This window comes from Varroa destructor, unplaced genomic scaffold (assembly GCF_002443255.2).
Source record: "Varroa destructor unplaced genomic scaffold, Vdes_3.0 BEIS01000004.1, whole genome shotgun sequence".
NCBI classification, from domain to species: domain Eukaryota; kingdom Metazoa; phylum Arthropoda; class Arachnida; order Mesostigmata; family Varroidae; genus Varroa; species Varroa destructor.
Window position 1 is genome coordinate 26380845 of NW_019211457.1, and position 20271 is coordinate 26401115.

Genomic DNA, 20271 nt, shown 5'->3' on the forward strand with positions numbered 1-20271 from the left:
CGTAAGTATAGCGAGAGAAGTTAATTACTGCGCAGAAAAAAAACATTTTTGACACACTCCAATTTCAAGCTAACATTAAACCTATTACTGACGGCTAACTTGACTACTTGTCGATTTTGTTAATTTTACTTTATGTGTTACAAAACTCCAAGCGTGATAAAGAACGTGATCACTTTTTAAAAATCGACTGTTTTGATCGAGCGCAGCTGGGATCGATATGCGGTAAACATTAAATATTTTATAATGCCGTTTTTTTTTCTACATTTTTCTACGTGGACTGTCTTTGAGGTCGTTCGAGCATTTTAAATCTGCTATTCGAGTACCTGCTGTTTGAAATTAAGTATCGTACAAAATGACACTATACACATGTAAATATTTATGCATCTTTGGACTCCCGGCAGAACTGATGACGTCAGGGTACCGACGACGATTACCATGGCTTTTTCCGAGACGCCACATCCGAACGATCGTTAACTGCTCGAAAAAAAAAAGTACAAAATGCCAATTTTCGGATGAAATCTAAAGAGCTCGTGTTGTTATTGGTATATGAGGGTGATCAATCAACCTTGTAGGCCGAGAATGAACCTTGACATTTGGCTGTATGAGATCGTTGGCGTTGATGAGGCGTTATTACTACGAAAACGTTTTTCGTCAAACTGTGCTGCATGGTTTACGAGACATACTATATTTAATATTATGTAATGTTGGATTTGCTTGACATCATAATGGGCGCAGGGGACGTATGAGCTGAGTTCGGTACGCGGCGATCTGCGTGGCGGAAGAGTGAAATACAGTATAATAACGGATAAACAATAAAGTCCTGATATTTCTTCTGAGCAACATAGCACAACGACATTCGCCGAGTGGTCGCATCTCGCTCTAGACGAGACAGGGCAGGATTTCACAGTTCGGTGATTATTACTCGCTAGTATAAAACAGTACAGCTTAACTTTATCTGGACAAACTGAAACTTGCTACCAGTGATTATTTTGAGTATAGTTTCATAGTAGTTTAGTCACACACAAATTACAGCGGACAACATTGCTTACGTTTACTAGCCAGTGTTAAACTTCACAACGGCAGTTCGTTCTGAAGAAGGAGAAACGTGTGTTAGTACGTGTGTGCGTTATTTACTCTTAGCTATATGCAAACGTCACGATGGATAGAGTCTTGTTCGAGATCACCAACTTGGACCAGTATCAATTCAGTTCGATGCAGGGCCATCAAGTTTAAGCTGTTCCATACCCACCCTTCCGCCTCCGCCCCTCGATGTATAGAAGGCTAATTACAGAAGCCTCTAGATAAGCTGACTTTGAAATAACTTTTACCTGATTTTCTATGGCCAGGAAGTATTCGTTTAATCTTGACGGACGAGGCTAACGATTTTTTTTTTTTAATTAAAAACAAATTGTTTTTAAACCTGCTCGAAACATGTCTTCGCCGCTCATTTTGCTCAGGAGTGACTTAGGTGCTGTATCGTAATGTCAATCCTATAAAATCAAAACCTGCCGTTGAGCTAATGCGGCCGAATTCATGGCGGTTACCATAAATTTAAGACTGGATCATGCGGGACTGACTTCGTGTGCACAGATCCAGCGACGACTGTGAGAGCTGTGTTCGGGATTCACGTTCGTATGTAGTATTGGTTGTAAGGTTAAATTTTTCGAGTAACAGCCAACAGTAATAACAATATTATGATATATTCTAGCACTGGATATGTAGCAAAAATTTGTAGCCGGCGATTGGAAGCCATAGCGGCATAGTGTTTATTTTCACAGGAAATGGACTAATAGATTTTGCGTGCCAAGGATATCGCTGCTTATAGATCTCACGTAAGCGCATCATGTCAACTATTTCCAACGTCAATTGCCTCAGAGTATTCAAGTATGTAATAGCAATGCGAAAACTTTTCGTATACCAAAACCGGCTACTATTATTATAGATACATACAATTCTCGTGCACAGTAATGGCCATGCGGACGAAACATTGAAGGTTCAAATATAGATAGTAGAATTTTGAGATTCACTCATAAATTTCTGAATTTGCTCTCTACTAGCAGAAGCTATCCGGTCGCCGATGTGCTCTACCCAAGTCTGCGATTGATTAGCCAGTGATGGACAGCCTCTTACGGAATACAGGTACGTACACTTCAATGTAAGTTAGCTTACGGGAGTAATGGTCAACAGAACAGCAAGTTGAATTTCTAATAGCATTTTCCTATATGCAGAGGATAGTGGAAGACTACACTAAAATACGGGAGGCAATTGAGTAGGCGTTTGCCACTAGAACCATACACAATTCAGCGTCGTGAATAAGAGCGTTACGCGATACTAATATATGAATCAAGAAGAACCAGAAATAAAAACCAGAGCTCACGCAATACGCTTTTTTGAAACGTCGCGTATAGTACCTGCTCTAATAGATGGGGCGAACTGCGGACAAAAAATAGTAAAAATGAATGCCCTTAGCCAATTTGTATCATGTAAATCACACAAACGTTTTCCAGTCAAACGCACGTTGTGTCACTAGATTCGCTTTCATAGCGAATATTTTTCCCACAAATTTATGAATGATATTTCATCTAAAGCAGTCATTTCAGATTTGGTCGATGACTGCCATATATGATTACTACAAAACGTATTTTTTGCAGCACTCCGGAACCATCTTCTTGCAAAGGTCTGCTCAGGATCATGCTACACACACTAAAATAAGGCGCAAAAAGCTGTCCTCTTATTGCATCGATGGACTATGCTCACTATAGTCGCATTTGCGTGTGGGCGCAACGTGGCAAGGGAAGACACTCTAGGTCGCTGAGGCAGGTGATGGCGTAAACTTTTCTTTTGTGTGCCAGTGACTTGACAGCGCTTTTGGTCAGAACGAGCTGATGGCAATGGAGAACGCGGTCTTTGTCGTCAAAATTGACTATTACGAGCACCACAAGCCCCGGCGCTTCATTCTGCTTCCGCACGTTTGATTTTCCTGCCGCTGCCGGAGAGTTCGGGCAGCGTTTGCAGCACAATTGTAGTTGTATTCTGAACCAGTCCCTATCGACCCGGGTCCAGAGATTCAGACTTACACGACCTCTTCTCTCAAAGAGAGATCGAAGTTACGCGTATTTTTGTGTACGCAATTCTGCTATTGTTAGGAGCGTGACAAGCAGGAAGTCGCACAGAGTGTTCGCAAGGCTGAATTGTTGAGACCCAGGCGTTCGTTAACGTAAAAATAACTTCCTACTTTTATATGTAAAAAGAAGTTATATCTGAAAAATGCTCGTTAATGCATAGGCGTCCCGTTTTGTGCTGAATGTGTAATCGTCTGGGGGCAAGGCTTTTGAATTTGCTGTACAGATAGAAAGGGCGATATTTTGTAAACGTCTTTTTCAATACAGAACAAGTTTAGGGCCGATTTAATACAAGAAGTCAAAACCTTGTAAAACGCACTTATTGAAAGGGTATCGCACTTTTACATATAATAATAGATAAAAAAAAAGCTTCACAATTTCTAGCGTAGTCTAGACTGACGCTAACTTATCGGATGACCATCGATATACCGTCGCTTTTTTACCAAACCAATGACATGTTCTTTTTTCATAATATACTACAAGCAGTATGTACATGTATGAATTAAATAACAAGTTTCACGCCTAAAATATGACAATGTCGACGTTTCTGTAAACGAACCCGTTATTATATTCATAACAACAATTAGTGTTTATTTGTATAGTGTAAACCTTTGCCGGTCAGACAGAAAATTACTCAAAAAGTTATCTATTGGACTATAATCATACATAAAATCAATGAGTTTAACCAGTTTTCACAGTTTTGTGGAATTACTATATTAACTAAGCACTCCAGCCAGGTTTAAGCGAGATAAATTTTGCAAAACTACTGATATCAACGATTTCACTAGCCATTTTCAAAAGTATATGGCGGAACTTATGCATAATTGCATCTAGGCAGTTCATTAATGATATGGGAACTAGTAGTCAGTCGAAGAGTCGCGATTTGTACCCTGTTGTAGTAAGCTAGCTCAGATTTGCCACTTCGGGAAATATGAAAGGTTCTTCTTTGCGATGCTAAAAGCCCTTGCAGGGAAAAGATACTGGTTTGGCTCGACAAAAAAATAGGGATACCTGAGCAAATTGTCGACCTGCGTCGTTTGAAGCATATAGCATTGAACCATATGTAAACGTGTATGCATAATGGATAGAGAAAATGCCGCAAGAATTTTATGCTAACCGAGCGCGATCTAGTGACAAAAGCACGAATTCAAACAAAATTGAAGCCATCCTAAAACAACGATGTGTTTTTAGGTCTGGCCGAAAGCTTTTGCGTTGAACAGGCAAAGTAGAAATAAAGGAAATCGTTCGCTCTGGCCAGGAGGAAAAGTGCTAACATGTTTCATTTCGAAGTTAATAACATTTTTCATGAGTTCATAAAAAGAAGTTGACGGAAAATACGGGAAACGTCACATAGCCCCAAATAATTCAGCAGGCACCACATGAATACTATCCGCGGAGATTCGAGATTAGACGGAATCTTGGCAAATGTCTCAATTAACTAAGTTAAGACATAGGATTGTAATAGTGATGAGCAAGTTTCGGCTGCTTAAAAAAGGTTTAAATTGAAATATACACATTTTAGGGAAGAGCATGTTTAAATTTTATCATCAACATTGAAGGAAATAAGTTTTTTGTAAAATAAATTGAGAGCAACTGGTCGAAGCCAACGCTAGCTTCTTAGTCTATTGTTAAATTATGACATGAAGACATTAAATGACATGAGGACAAATCAATTTAAATAGTAAGTGTATCTAGCGAGACCGGACACGCGTCGCGTGTGTTTTTTTCGGGTTTCCAAGCTGCTGAAGCCTTCTTGAGCTGTCTACAGGGATATCATCTTAGGAAAACTCTACTCAACGTCTGCAATTTTTACAGCCGATTACACCGCTGTTCTTGCAGTTAGTTGCATTTGTTTCCTCATTGTCATGCACTCGCATTCAGGTACAGCGCTGAAGGTGGACAGTCGTAGCGGGAAAGTGGTCCAGGAAGTGATCCGTGCCAGACATGCACCAGGTCGTTGAAAAGGTATTGACTGTTTTTGTAGCTAGATAGCTCAATGTTTGGGTGCCACACGGATTGACGCAATAGGATTTACTCGACCGTATTTCCGCCTGTTCATCATAACTAACTCTGTAGTGATTACCCACGAAAAACGAAATGTGAATCACCTGTGACAAATAAAAAAAAGTCCCACAATTTTTGGCGAAGTCGGGACCGACACCAGACAAAGTGCCATGCTTTTGATTGGAAGAGGATCATGCACCATGAACTGTTGTCGTCTGGTAAAACGATTGACTCGTTTCGGACTTATACTGTCAACAGCTGGCCAGATTGCAACAAGCCATTGATAGTATTGACAACCCCTAATAAAGACAAGAGGCGTCGTCTCTTACGATGAGAATGTCAGACCACGTAGAACTTTAGCTACCCGGCAAACATCAAGAGAAGAAAAATAAGCCACATCTGGTACGATCAGAGTGACGCCTATTTCGGTCTCTGAGAAACTCTTTTAGTGACATTAGTTTAATTTCAATGAAGGGAAATTAAAGGGGGTGTAAAAATCCGTTGTCACGAACCACAGGATACCTACAGTGGTAGCCTAACGGTGTCAGCAGAAAAATGGTCGATGGTTCTCGATAAAAACGGCGTAGCTTAGAAATATTGTTCTAAAATACAACAAGTATTTGCTTAAAATTAATTTAACTAACACAGTTCTACTCATGCGTCACACTAACACATGAAGATTAAGCCCCTGTTGAACTATATTTCAGTAGTCGTTGTGTAGTTATACTTACAGTTAATTCTAAACACCGATATGGGAAAATGCAGTAAGAAGTACAAGGTTTGTAAATGGGTTTGGAAGTAACTGCACGAATCAATTATCCACTACCCACGTACGCCTGTTCAGGAAAAGGAGCCTCGATGATCGAGCAAGCTGAGTTCTTAACATGTTCTGTAGATATGAGCGTACGAGTGCGTATCGCATGTAATAGTCGGTCATACCAATACCTATTTTAGGACACAACAGGACCGAATGTGGGGCTGGGCAAAAAAAATCACACAAAACTTGGTTTAGTCTACGCGTAACCTAACTGGGCTTATATCCCGCTACCTGATTTATGGTATTCGGTCTATTGATCTAATCAAAACGTGGAGAAGCAGCACGTATCTACGAAGATCTCTTGATTTGGTGATGTAATATGTAACATTAATGTTATTTGCTCTATCAAAAAAAGAATTACACAAATTATCGACTTTCTTTATCGTAGCATTGTGAAAGACCTTTATAGAAATTTCCGACAATTAGCTACTTAGTTAAATTGATCATCGTTTGTAGTTAAGGTATTTTAAAATCGAAAAGCTGCATCATTTTGTCACAAAAATTGAACTTTCCTGAATTTTTAAATATAAGTTACTTTGGTACCAGCACTGATAGTCCCATCATTGGTAAAGCAATGATTAAGTAGATACAAACCTGCAGTGTGTGTGCGGATCTGAGTTTGGTTTCGTTGAATAAATACGTAAAAACAAAGTGTATACGATACAGTTCAAACAAATCAAAGCCAGAAACTAGGTATTAATTATTTATATTATATATTAACAATAGTTTCCGCTGCCGTCACGTGTTTCAAGTTCGCAAACTCAAATGTTCCCGCAACAGTTCTGTCACTTAGATGGTAACATTTACGGTTGGCCTTTTCGCTAATCCACAGAGCATTGCATTCCCGTATTTAGGTATTGGTTATTACAAACGCGGTCCGTAATACTGATGTATTCGTTGAGCATAGTTGAGACTAGCGACTCTTTCGATGAGAAATGACGATCTTTCAAACGTTATCAGCATTTTCCTGTCCCATACTTAATCGGCACGATATATGCTTTTCAACGAGTTTGAGCAAATTAGGAGGGAAATCAAACATGGCAAGAACTTCACCATAGTGAAGGCAAGCAGGCGAACGACAGAGATATATACGTTTGGACATTCACACCGTGGCTATTGATCATAAGGAACTTTTGTGGATAATTTGTTCTTTTAATCGTTCATAGCTAACACAATAACGTCTCGTACCTCGTACGGGGAAGACACGCAGCGGTACCTTTTTTACATTTATTTAGATTCGAAGCAAATTTATAGAGGTCGATACATCTATTACAGGTATTACTACATGAAAGTTTCCATACGACAACGCTAGTCGCAGTAAAACAGATCGAACTGTCCCTCTGATTAGAAATGGCTGCAGTGTTTACTATCCCTTTGCGATACACACCCATTGGAAAAGAATATTTTGTAAAATCTCGATTTTCTTCTGTTTCTGTAATACGATAATAATAATGGTTACTTATAAAAATATAACCACATACTTAGCAAATGCGCATATTAGCCATATGTAACTGATTAAAGGTTGTTTCCTTATATCACTACAAGCTTTGACAGTACCTACGAATTTTTAGGCAGCGTTTAAGCCTTTTACCGTAACTGAACGCCAGGTCACTGGCTGACTGGTGTTGTCCATTCAATAAAAAAAAAAAGCCAAAAGGTAGCACCGTAGGTCGGCAAGACGTATCTCATCAAATGACTTGTACACAATGATCACCGTCGATGCAACGATGAACGTTAGGAGTGAGATGGTGATCGTAATGTAACGCTTACGGTGGCAATCGAGTAGCAAGTAGGCGATATGTCCTTGTCAACTATAGGCATGTATTGAGAGCTTGATAATTCCATCAGACGGGGCTCGGTGCGTGGCGGCGTCCAACGATTCAGTATTCAGCAGCAGGCAAACGGTTACCTATGAAATCAAAATCAGCTAACAGTAGCATTCACTACATTGGCTGAAACTAAGATACGCAATCGAATACGAGGTGGTAAAGTCTTAACTAGGCAATAGCTACTTGCCAGGAGCGACCTTGTTGTCAGCCACACTACATGGGTAGCACCATACGGCTTCAGCTTAGCCACTTCAGCACATATACATAGCTTTGTTGCGTGAAAATTTCATATAAAGCAATACCTAACAGCAATATCGGATGCAAAATACAATATATCTATTCTTTTATACTAATGCTTAACAGCAACCATTGTTTTAGGTTTAGAACACCTCTGTGTTCCTCCGGTCAGTAGGTGACCATACTCTCGAAGGCTTTTCTTGAATATAAGCACAGGTTTACTGTACCACCAAGGCTGTAAGTGTTGTTGATCTTAAAATTCAAATATTGTAAAAACAAACCTTTTTGCAGATCAGCTAACAAAGCTTTGCAGAAAACATGAGTATGATGATCTGATAACGTTCTAAGCCCTTGAGCGAATAGCAGGGAAACAAGTGTCTGGGGCTTTACGGCTATGGCAGTGCTCTTTGCAGAGCAGCAGGACACCGCTTCCAAACGTATGTACGAATGCTCTTTGGCGAAACTGCATTTTAGTTTTTAGCAAAATCTTCGATTATTATTATTCCTCGTGGCAAGCGACTCATCCTCGCGCACGAAAGGATAACAGAAAGCGAAAGGCCATAGGTTGTTAGAGCTACAAGTCACGCGTATGTAAATTCAAGCATAAAGGGCGGCGGTTGTTTGTACGTTGACTTCGTTGCGTAGAAGATGGCGGCAGAGGTCACGTTCCTAAGAGGTCATCGATGAAGGTGTAGTACAACGTTCTGTCATGGCGTCACGGGAGGAAGGGGTCGAGGGGGAAGGCTTTAGCGCTAGAGAACAGTGAGCAAAAATACATAGGCGCGATGTTTTTAGTTGCAAAAGCTGCTAAATTTAGTTAGAGAAGGCACCGAATCATAAAGTGTATGTGCTTCAACGCTGGCGGTACCAGTTGCTTTGCGTATGTGGATGTCAACAAATCATTGATCTAGTTTACCTGCTTCCCAAACGAGTTTCCCATCCGGTCGCTTCATCAAAAATGTAAGACATAGAGAAAAGTTGAGCCTAACAGTTCGTCGTACTTCATCAGCAAAATAAGGGCGAACGCTTACTTACACAATACCTAACTGCCTTTTAAAGTTACGTTCACTTACGCAATACCATATGATCATACACGATTGCTTAGTAAGCTAATGTGACTTTTCTATTGTACGTCGCGCAAAAATAGACCTGCTGGCAAACTAATAATTTTGTAACAAATAACAAAACTACCGCTGGGACGCGTAATGCCGATGTTGGATCAAAATGTAGGAATGGCACCTTATTTGGTGATATTGTCTAGAAAAGGCTTTTCGTGTGATTCAGGTTGTATTAAAAAGTAGTTGGTGACGCCTATTGATGTTTTGGCCTGCATGAACCTGCTAAAATAATGCGCACGTCGTCTTTCGAGAAAAGGTCTAGAAAAATCCTATTAAAACACTCTAACTGTTATTAGCTACACGCAATTGTTACAAATTACGGGGAGAAACCGGTGGCAGGAAAAGTAACGTATTAGTTTGTGACATTCCCGCTTTAGTCTCCCGCCTTTATATATGCACACCGTTCAGATACCACCGCAAATAAGATGGATATAGCTGTTGTGCGAACTTCACCAATCGATTCCGCATCTTCATTTTGCCATCAACCAATTTAACAACAAATCCTTTTTGGAATAATTTCTGATTATTCTAACTACATGTCATTGGGAGAAATTGAACCATATTATTTGTAGTTAAAGAAGAACATGAAGCGCTCGATACTAATGTATGTGATGGTTATCTGGTATAATGTGCTATCTGATATAAATGTTAGCACTCGCGTTCCGGAGTTGTCATTAGTACTGGGAAGATTGCAGCTAAGTTGAAAGCATATAGAGGAACTGGGTTATCACATAATACCACATCGCATCTTCATATGTACCGACTCGTATGGATGTACGTCCAGAAATCGATGACGCCTTTTCGGCCGGACTACCGCTTGCCAAAGAACTATATGCCCGCACAAAGGAGACTGAAGAAACAAAAATCAGCAAGCAATAGGAAGATACTCTGATCGATCGAGTACCTGATGGCGTTAGGGCCTCGTTAAATTAGGTATCAAGTTATCGAGTCATTAGGAACTGCATGCCTATCCTGCATAGAACAGATTTAATCCTGCTGAATTTCATCAAGAGTATCATGAAGATCGGAGTCAATGAAATTACTTATCTCATTCGTAAACTCAAACTTTCTTTATGTATATGAACTTTAATCTTGTCCAGTGATTAATGAGAGCAACAATAAACGTCTAGATCTTCGTTAGAAAGCATGAACATTACTTATTAATTGATAGAACTTGCCAACTGAGCCCTTTTAAGCCGTTTACTGGTGAAATCGATTACTAGTTCGAGTCGTTAATGTTAGGCATGGTGCTTTGCTCTCATAATGTCCATCTAATGGATTGTTATTAGTACGACAACGGTCAAGCTTTGGCATTGGATCAACTGCAGTAATATCAAAATAATGTTAAACGAAGACAAGTAGCAAGTTACGCAAAAAGGTATTTCATCATGCAGTAACGTATTTAAGTTTGCACAAACATTATCAACGTAACTGTAGTATTATTACGCCCCCTTGAACCCCCTTGTTGCATATACATGAGCTCTCGATGCATATTTGACCACCAGAATAGCGGTGGCGTATAGTAAAGTGTCGCTTATTTCGAAATTCACACATTTAGGTACATATCGCCAGTCTCTAACCGAAGCTGATAAAAGAAAAGAACTATGACACTAACAGTTAGAATCGAGATAATTATTTCAATGCTTTTTTAGGACTACGTATGTATAAACAAACCTTTAACTAATTGAAGTTTGCCTGTATCGTTGGGGCAATATCATGTCAAGCAAATTCAATCAGGCCTAGATACCTTGTCTTATAATCGAGAGCATTCGAATGTCACCAATTAGGTGAGCACACATAACGGCCCCCCTCTTGCAGTTCGAGAAGCTTGGATTTTTGATATAAACATTGACAATGATGCATTTAAGGAAAACTTACCATGAGCGGGGAGCAGAAAAGATTATTGCAATTGACATAGTAAGGCATTGCTGCTTTGCCTCAAAAAGAAGTCCTGTTTTGACCTTACAGACCCAAGCGGTCTTTGCCGAGACGGTCTTGCGAAACCGTCACGGCTTTCAACTGTTAACCGCAAACGAAGACGCAAATTAAATTGGATGCAACATGGGTCCCGCTGCTAGAAAGTCTTTAGCTTATGACGATCTTTACTATCGCCTGTTGCCTTTTATCTCTTTGTGGACACTTATTGTTCCCATACAGTAAAGCACGAATTCTAATTGAAAAAATTAACATGATCATGTGTAGTACACGTGAAGGTTCACTGGTCGTGAACAAAAATTGGATTTTCGGTAAGGACATTGACAATAATATATTTAAGATAGGTTCACATCTACCATGAACTCATAGAAAAAAGTACGGCTCTTGGCAAACCTGCCCGCATTCGTCGACTTTCTCTTTTCAATGGCTAACCAAGACAGAAAGGTAATATCGTTCGAGTCGTTCCGCAGTGTTGTCTGCCGCAATCTTCACCCGTGACCCACCGACATGGAGAAGCGAAGCGTGCTAATCCAGCGAAAATCTTCCAACGTCTTCGAAAACAGATAAAACACAAGACGGAAATTCGTCACCGATAACGGCCTGTGCCAGGTTAACTGCCCCCCCCCCGCCCCCCGCCCCCCGCCCCCCAGACTCCACAGAAGTCACAGAGCCCTTGCAGTTCACCGTGTTTCTTGTGGTCGCTTTTTAAGCGTAGAGATCCTATCTTTATTTCCTTATTGATATGACCAAGGCTGTTCATTGTTCACCGGCAGAAAAAAAGCGAAATTATGGACTTGTTTGCCCTGAGGCGACAGAGTAACGGTACGAAGGGCTAACGGTATAATTTAATTTCAAAGTGTCACCACCCAGCGCCAAGGCATCGCTAACAGGGTCGTAAAGGACTGATTAGGGGCTTTTGCTGGCCAGTAGTTTCGGCGTTTGTCAGGCAAGCCATGACACACTCCTGTTTCAGTCTACTGTCGATGTTTGTAAAGTAGTCGACACAGATATCCAGTGGCAAGTAAAGCGTTGCGAGAAATCGGACATACCTGAAGCATTCGTTCTTGGTTTGCCCTGTCTAATTTAATTACCTTAAAACTAATTGCCTCGGAGCAGAGTTAGCTACGAGACTGCTCTTATTAATGGAAAATTTAATGACGATGGAAGTTGATTTACTTTAATTATACTGAACTTGGAACTAAGAATATTCAATATTGTTTATTATTAATATAGTACACGTTATTGTACAAGGACTAATACCGCTACGTTATATGACATAGATCCGTTTCAATATCATCGACCATTCAATGGATATACTTGCATTTTACTGTGTTTAATGTTGTGCCTATTTTATATACTGATCTCTCAGTTGTGTACACGCTAACAGCTGTGAAAACGGGCATTGTTTTGGGTAAAAAAGGTTTTTGCATTGCTTTTCTTGCCATTATAGCTTTACATTTCGTATGGCTAGGGTAATGCTAGACAGCCATTAATCAAACGATAGGTTACGCCTTCTTCTGGTAGATTTTAAACCTCACTACCTTCCATAACATTTGCACTGTGTAAAGTATCAATACCTCGGGACCAGATAAGATAATCTATTACGAAATTACAAATGGTATTAATTTAGACCGTGTGCTGTTCCCTTCAAAAAATGCCGCGTCTTTTTAAAAACATTAATCTGCGCCGAATATTGTCAAGCTTCCATCGGCGCTCAGTGTCGATACTGCCAATTTCGTTAGTACGCATTTCCGCGATTGCCATCGTTGTTGTTTCAGCTTCGCCACTCTAAAATCAGACAGAAGTTACAGAGCCCCATTATAACGTGGTAGCTGAATTTAATACTGCATACTACTGGATCCTATACATATTACGGATCTTTCCGTTGTCAAATAGGTACGGAAGGAAATAGCATATCTTCACTGTTGTGGCCGCAAAATGGTATACACCTGCAATACGTATATCAACGAGCTATGTAGACTATGTCTATAGTAAGCCAGCTCTCACAGCTTCCAGTTCGATGAAGCGCATGGACAAAAGTGACTGCATCAGTCAATTGATAAAGCGTGCTAACAGACGCGAGATCCCCGTCGTCTTTCGACTGTGGGCCTAAAATCATGCCTATTTATCAGGCCTAAGCTAAACGTCTATGAGTGAGTAGTACTTGCCAAAATTATGTATACATCTTGCTATTGCTTTTTTGAATATTATCGTAATTGAACTTGACACAAACGTTAATATCATTGTTGTATGCTACTTATGCGCAATTTTTCAAGGACATCCCCTAAATGTGTATCGAGACGATGCGAAATAAAATGCAGAAATTAAGAAAAAAAATGGACTGATAGTAGGTTGAAGGCCCCCAAAATTCAGAGGTTTAAGGGGACGAGAAAGCTCAACTACCAAAATATTTCTGCCAAAAAAAAAAAAGAGGTTAATCCTTATTCGGGTGACCCTATTAATAATAGGTGCTACTTTTTAGAAAACAGCCGCTATTTTGCATATCTAATTTTTGTAGTTTTTTGAGGTCATTAGAAAATTTTTAAGCCCTTCAAATATAATGTCTAGCACATGAGGTTTCGAAGTTGCCTCATGAGTCTTTCTAGTATCCTTCGAATGCTGCACGAAGATTGCCTACGATGTGGCCAGTCGATTTCAGCCAGTCATTTATTCTTGCTTGAGAAAACCAAGGCAATGTTTCCTCTTAGTGGGAGTTTGTTTAGCGCGAATATATTAACGAATATCCAGTGACCGTTCATGTTCCGAGTACGAGTCTTCTACCTTCGCCAAAAAATGAATTAATAATTTTGCTCTAAAATTAGATTTATTCTAGTGCTGAAAATAGCAGATCAATCCAGGATAAGCAATACTCATTTTATAAATTGACCCAATTTATCCCGAATATATATATATAGTGATTCGACGCCAGGATAAGTACATTAGCCGTTTGAAATATTACACAACGTAGATCGAACAAAATAGAAGGATTTTGTTGGGTGCTAGCTATTAAAATTTACAAACATTTTATTAGTTTTGGCATATGGGTATTGCTTACGCTTCGTTGTTGGTCTACGCCTACAAGTACGTGTCAAGTTCTCACCTGACTGGTAGCAGCTCCTCCTTCGGCATTGTTCACTTTGGCATTATCTAAGTTATCAGTGATCTCGATATCCACACCCTCTTCACGTGATTCCTGCTGATCCTTGTTTTCAGTGTTGCTTTCCCGCTCGAAGGTGCCAACCTCCGTCACGGCCTCGCCTTCTGCTTCAATGAAATCGTTCATTTCTTCTCCAAGTGTCACTTGAGTGCCCTGAGCAGACGCAGGGGGCGGCATAACACTTAACTGATTCGCTGAGCCCTGTTCGAGCTTAAGTAGAACAATATTAAATTTTTACAAAAACATGACTTCGTAGTCATGGCGTGTTTCAACATATGGAATTGGCTGAAATGTGTCTGGTCATAGTTGTGGCGATATATAAATTTCCAAGATATTTACATAGCCACCCGAGAAAATTGACTGCAAAGCTAATTTTTTATTCCGAATTCAATATACAGTATATATATATATATATATATATATATATATATGAAAGCTGATTATATGTAGAAATGCTTTTTGTTGTTCTTGGTAGATATGCCGAGAAGCATATCTTCGTTTGCATAGGAGAGGGCTCTTTTGTGTCATTATACTTAGGAGCCGCTTGACGCATCGAAATTGAAATGTATTATCAGGCATAATATACCGATCCTTTCTGAGAGGCTGCCGTGGATGGGGCTGGTGCTAATCCGAAGTGTCGTAGAATTGCGCTTAAATTAACGATCTGACCCAACATTTGCAAAATAGCCTGCACATTGAGAAACGACAGTAACGTCTTTTTTTTCTCGATAAGGTATCGAAGATCGCTGAAACATTTCCGAAACGAGGCTTGATGTTGTACGCCGTCTCGTCAAACAAAGTATAATAGGTGGCCTATTTTCCTCATAGCGATAAATTAAGTTAAGAAGATATCGCACAATCTTTAAAATAGAGCTGATATAATTGGCGTGCTTACGGTCTGCACAAAGTGCATCGATGCTATTCTGAGATTTGATGATGTTGGAGGCTTTGCGAGTGACAAATGTCGTAACCCTAATTAGACGATACATACGGCTTAATAATTGGTATGATAATTCCATCCGACTCATCGACCCGATTCAGGAGAACCACGAACGTAAGCACTACAAAGCTCGTCACTGTCGAAGACTGTCGCATGTTGAGCTGGAGTAACAATATATGATGAAGCACATGTTTTAAAGGACAGCTTCGCTAAGCCCTGCCTTAATACATAGTTAGCATAACTCGAGACACGATCCATTAAACATAAAGCGAATTTATGTAAGCCTCTACAGTCGACCAACGGCTATACAATGATACTGTTCATTTCAAGAACTCTTTATACTCGATTTTAGATCCCCTAGCACAACAACTATCCAACGGACCCTGGCTTTCGGCATACAACAATAACGTGATAAGTATTCCGGCACGTACGGCATTTGTTACAAGTTAAAATTATTTTAGCTACTTCAATGAGCACTAAACTTTTTCAGAATTACAAGCACCTTTTTAATGGGGCAACTCTTCTTACAGTGACTCGCCGTTGACAGGCAAACTGCTTGAACCTCAACCACCTATATCGGTTGAATGCCGTCGGAACTTATTTCCTCAGGGAATATAAAGCTTTTCTCAGTCTATCAGTATTCAACCGGTAGCGATAGAAGTCAGCGTAAACGGAGATCGAAGGCAAGATTGTGTGGGGGCACTACACGTTGAATTCTTCAATTCAAGTCATTACTTTAGTCTAAGCCTAGCAACATTCAAACAGTTAACTGAAATTAGGCGGTCGACGTTCGTTGGAGTCAGTGAAGCAAGAGATCCCGCATGTCGTGGGACCTCGGGCGACGTCGATGGGACGGGTTGTCGTAGACCGAATAACCGATAACCAGAAAAATAGCCGACGCATATGCGACCTAAACAAAGAGTCCTTCTGTCACTGAAGTTAAATCGATGGAAACTAGCAGCTAAGCCGGCATGTTCACCCAGAAAAAGAAGAAGAATCATTTACGTACAATTACGAAGGCGGATTTCAGGCAAGAAGCATTCCTGTTAAACGCATGGTTTAGCTCTGAACAGGTTCTTTCGGTCGTGGATTATCCCTGGAAAGGTGTTTTGTTAGCTTGGAAACTTGGAATGGCCTTTAAATCAACTTCCGGTGTAGACTTATCTAAATATTATCCACAGTAAGGGCATCTATTGATCTTATCTGTTTACTGAAATGCTGTCAAAGTAAAGTAAAGGATAAGTATTTTTGACAATTATGTATATGAAATAATGCTAATTTGGCCCGGAATGACACTGTTCGAGGAAAGCTATGGAATCGTGCAAGGGAATTTCTCATTAGGAGAAAGAAAGCAGACGTTGTTTTGGGTAGATGGTACAGCTGAAGATGATGCTGGCTGGTGATAATGGGACCTTTGATTATGGAGGGACACCGGCTACAGTCAAGCTCCGTAATCACATACAGAACATTTACAAGCACAGCTGATTGAAGTCCTATAGGAAGACTTCTTTGAAATACGTTTACAGCACTTCAACTTCTCGGATGAGTATTTTAATCTGCAACTCGCTCATTAAAATTATCTGCTACCTGCTAAAGGTCCATGTTTGGACATCAAAATGTATTGCTCTGAAGCTTCAGCCCAGTTAACCAAAGCAGCAGGAAGTGTATACAATTTTCTATAGCGGTTCCATTTTGACGGTCAGTGTTTGCTATTCCGAGAGTCCACGTGTTCAGTAAGTTACTGGCCATTTTCATGACTCGATTTTCATTTCCGAACGCAGCAATGGCTAGTTTGAAGCGTCTGTTAAGGCACCACATTATAGTGAGAGTGATTAGCTAAGTATCTGCGCTTATTTGTTAACCTGAGTAACCTGAGTCAAACCTTATCCTTTGATTTTTAGCAAACCTAATTAAAGTGATTACATTTGAATATAAATAGCACATAACTTTCATTAATATTTTGTAAAAAAAATTTTTATTTGGAGGATACGATTGGACACTTTCTACTGTGGAATTTACTCAGCAGTTACTTATATTACCGTGTTGACTTTGAGTACTGATAGATTTTTATCAACCGGATCAGTAGACGACTAAATGATTTCGTTAACAGGGCAGTTCACCTCTTCGACAGTAAAATACGCTACGTAAACAATATTTCCCACATCTGCTACAGCGATCTCGAAAATTAAGGCATAGATATTTCGAGACTTTGTCGATCATCAGCTTGATACCATACCATTGATTATATAAAATAGAATCTTTAACGTACTTGTAGAGGTGCTAACAACGATAATGCAACTTAGCCATGTCTTTAAGAGCTTTTAAATTCAAATACGTCGAAAGTCTACATGGATATCCTGGTTAACGTTCTTCAATAGGCATCGGGTTTTCAGCCTAAAATAGTCCACTGGTACAGCTCATAAGTAGGCAGCCGTAACGTTGTTGCCTGCCCTTCCGTCAGGTATGTTTAGTCGTGACAACGTCCCATCACGTGAGGGAACTTCATCGACCTATTGCAAGTTTCGTCCCTCTAAAAAGAGATTGAAATTAGCATCATATGCAAACTTGCACCCGAATAGACTCGCATCAACAGACGGCTTTGGCAAAGTGTTCAACAAATATTGTCCTCTGCTACATATAATTCGATGTGGAACAAAGTAAATTTTGACATTTTTTACTTCTACACACATGCCTACATCTGCGAGGACCTACCGCGGCCTTGGTTATAGGACAGGCTAGATTGCAAGACACTTAAAGGGATTCGTGACAAGATCCCCGTAACTATCGTGTTTTTCAATTGCACACTTTAAATAATAGCCAAATATCATATAAACATAACAGCATAATTGAAATACAACATACTGTTAGGTGCATTTGCATTCGTCCTTTTTTTTTTTGCTAAAACAGCACTCTTTTCAAACGACGGTAGCATGTTGGTGAGGACGACGAAGTCAATTGATACTGAACGCGATTTAGTAGCAAACTATAGAAGCTTCCAGCTTGATTTTCTCAGGGCCTTCTTCCTTGCTTTCGAAGTACTCCTGCTGCGATAAGGTAGTCCAGTGTATTCATTCATTATGTTAAGTGTACCTGTGCAGCATCGGCGGTTCAGCAATAAAGAGTACATTAAAAGTGACAAAGTCAGTTATCACAGAACGATCATCCGCTTCCATTCTAAAAGCTTATCTAATTATACGACGTAACCAGGTCCATCAAGCTGCTGTGGCATTGTTTGATTGAACATCTCGCCAACAGAATTTCCTCTGTCTCTTGTGGTAAAGGCATAGCAAACTTCGTCATACAAACGGTGGTAGTCGCAGATCTGCTCCTACTGGCAATAACAGTTAATCGAGTCATCCGTCACGGAATGCCTGTCCTCTCCGAATGATTCGTCACTTCATCAATTAACTGTCATCTGCTACGGAGCACTGTTTCCTACCTGACGAAAGTCGAATGCAATTACGGCGTTGCGGGCCGACGTAATCCCGCTGACGTGATAAAATTTCTATGAAATTATGACGAATCGCCCTAACGACAAAAAGGCAATATTCGATATTTCCTCCATCGAACGTTTCTTCACCGAAATTGTAAGTACGATTTCTACATACTTACATGTACACAATTACTGATATTGTACTTCAACCCTGATTCCTGTTAATGCTCTTCCATAGAAGATAATGTCAAACGGAAGCTCTATGACAAATTTGACTGAAAACTAGGACATCCAAGGAGACACGACTCTTTATTCAGGAGCGCTTATCGAATGACGTATCCTTGATAATTTTGGGTTAGCCTTGATTTAGCTTTGGGTTAGCTACATTTCCTCGTTAAGTAGCCTCAACGGATATCGGAATGGCTGATACCTAATGGGGTAAGGTAGGAGCTAAATATTTACTGAAACAGAAGACCCCAGCCAAACTCCAATATTCTTTGGGAGAACAAAACATCTAGTGAAGTGTAGTCTTGCCCGATCAATTCTCTCTATTTTTGAGAGAAAATCATTTTTGATTGGTCGTACTCTTCCCTCCAGCACGAAGCAGATCTCATCGGGCGACCAATGCTGAAGAGCGAAGGAAAAATACTAAGCTAAAGATATTTCTGCTGATCTTTTATTTGCCTTCGAATACAGTTTTAACTTAATCATCTCGTCACTAAAGCCGGCCAGCCAGACCAACCCTGCGTTTCTATACCTGCGTGATTTGATTTTTGCTTATTTCTGTGATTACCTGTATGACTTCTACAGGGTTGAATGATTGCTGACCACGATTTCAATGTTGACTTATGCCGAAGGATCACTTCTTCACACCTAAAACGATTTGCAAAGGACGACCAAATCAAGCAAAAAAACAGTTCAGGCCAACGTGAAGCAATCTAATATAACATCATCAGATCATTCTAACAATATTTAGTGGTATAAAAATAGCGTTTAGCAATTATCCACACGTGTTTCTGCTAATCGATAATTTGGAACTTTCTATACCTACAACATTAACCCCTAATTAAGTGAAGCTTAAACAAAATCGAAAACAATATGAAGAAACGAAAAGTTGGTAAGTATTACCAGTTACTAATTAACATTATATTACCCTTTTGTTTACCTATTGCTTTCATCAGACCTCCCGATGCATCATATATTTTGCACGTAGATTACGGCTTTACGGCTATGTGAAACCGTGTCTAACGGAAGCTCTGAACGTAAAATTCGAAACACGTACTTTTAGACTGTAGATCAACGAATAATCGTGATATATCGCATAAACAGTGGGTCAAGGCTAGACGCGGCAAGGATTGTGAACCCGGGGTAAAAATTTACTGACAGTATCTAACTGGTTCTGAATAGGTTACTGGCACGCTAACGGATCTCTATCCGATTGACCCCGTGACCTGTAAGTGAGGGGTCACCTAAGCAGGGGGCTAAGCGAGTCAGGTTTGACCCTAATTTATTCGCGCATTATGCTAGCTCTTTTTGTATTAAGTATCTTTTTGTATAATTTTACAAATTAAATACTTAATGAATCTCAACTATCCTTCAGCAATTTCCGAATGACCGTAACGGCTTATTAATATAGCGATATTAATGTCAAATTGTATTATACAGGAAGATACCCAATT

General features: G+C 39.9%; 1 protein-coding gene and 1 long non-coding RNA gene across 4 annotated transcripts; one reads left to right on the plus strand and one right to left on the minus strand.

Annotated features, from left to right (window-relative positions):
- Positions 1–692: 692 nt before the first annotated feature.
- LOC147756016 (uncharacterized) lies at positions 693–3598 on the plus strand. The gene is made up of 2 exons (XR_015327013.1): positions 693–2139; positions 2652–3598. It is a non-coding gene; the product is annotated as an uncharacterized LOC147756016 (long non-coding RNA).
- An 8669-nt stretch (positions 3599–12267) lies between these two features.
- LOC147756017 (uncharacterized) lies at positions 12268–19531 on the minus strand. 3 transcript variants are annotated; one of them, XM_086987935.1, is made up of 6 exons: positions 19386–19531; positions 15662–16255; positions 15211–15320; positions 14806–14965; positions 14163–14429; positions 12268–12850 (listed from the first exon to the last, which is right to left on the minus strand). In XM_086987935.1, the coding sequence occupies exons 3-6, from the start codon at positions 15312–15314 to the stop codon at positions 12710–12712; spliced, it is 672 nt and encodes a 223-aa protein (XP_086844061.1). In that variant the 5' UTR covers positions 15315–15320; positions 15662–16255; positions 19386–19531; the 3' UTR covers positions 12268–12709. The 3 variants fall into 3 exon arrangements, with proteins under 3 accessions (XP_086844061.1, XP_086844062.1, XP_086844060.1); XM_086987936.1 differs by lacking the exon at positions 19386–19531 and having other exon boundaries at positions 14163–14372; positions 15662–18977; XM_086987934.1 differs by lacking the exon at positions 19386–19531 and having other exon boundaries at positions 15662–18976.
- Between the last annotated feature and the right edge of the window lie 740 nt (positions 19532–20271).

What these genes read in the sequence shown, in the direction of transcription:
- LOC147756017 (XM_086987935.1), bottom strand. Translation starts at nt 15,314, where the DNA reads ATGCGACAGTCTTCGACAGTGACGAGCTTTGTAGTGCTTACGTTCGTG. An exon ending in CAGCCTCTCAGAAAGGATCG is followed by an intron (nt 14,430 to 14,805) that starts GTATATTATGCC and finishes GTTCTACTTAAG; the next exon opens with CTCGAACAGGGCTCAGCGAA. An exon ending in GAGGAGCTGCTACCAGTCAG is followed by an intron (nt 12,851 to 14,162) that starts GTGAGAACTTGA and finishes GTCTGATTTTAG; the next exon opens with AGTGGCGAAGCTGAAACAAC.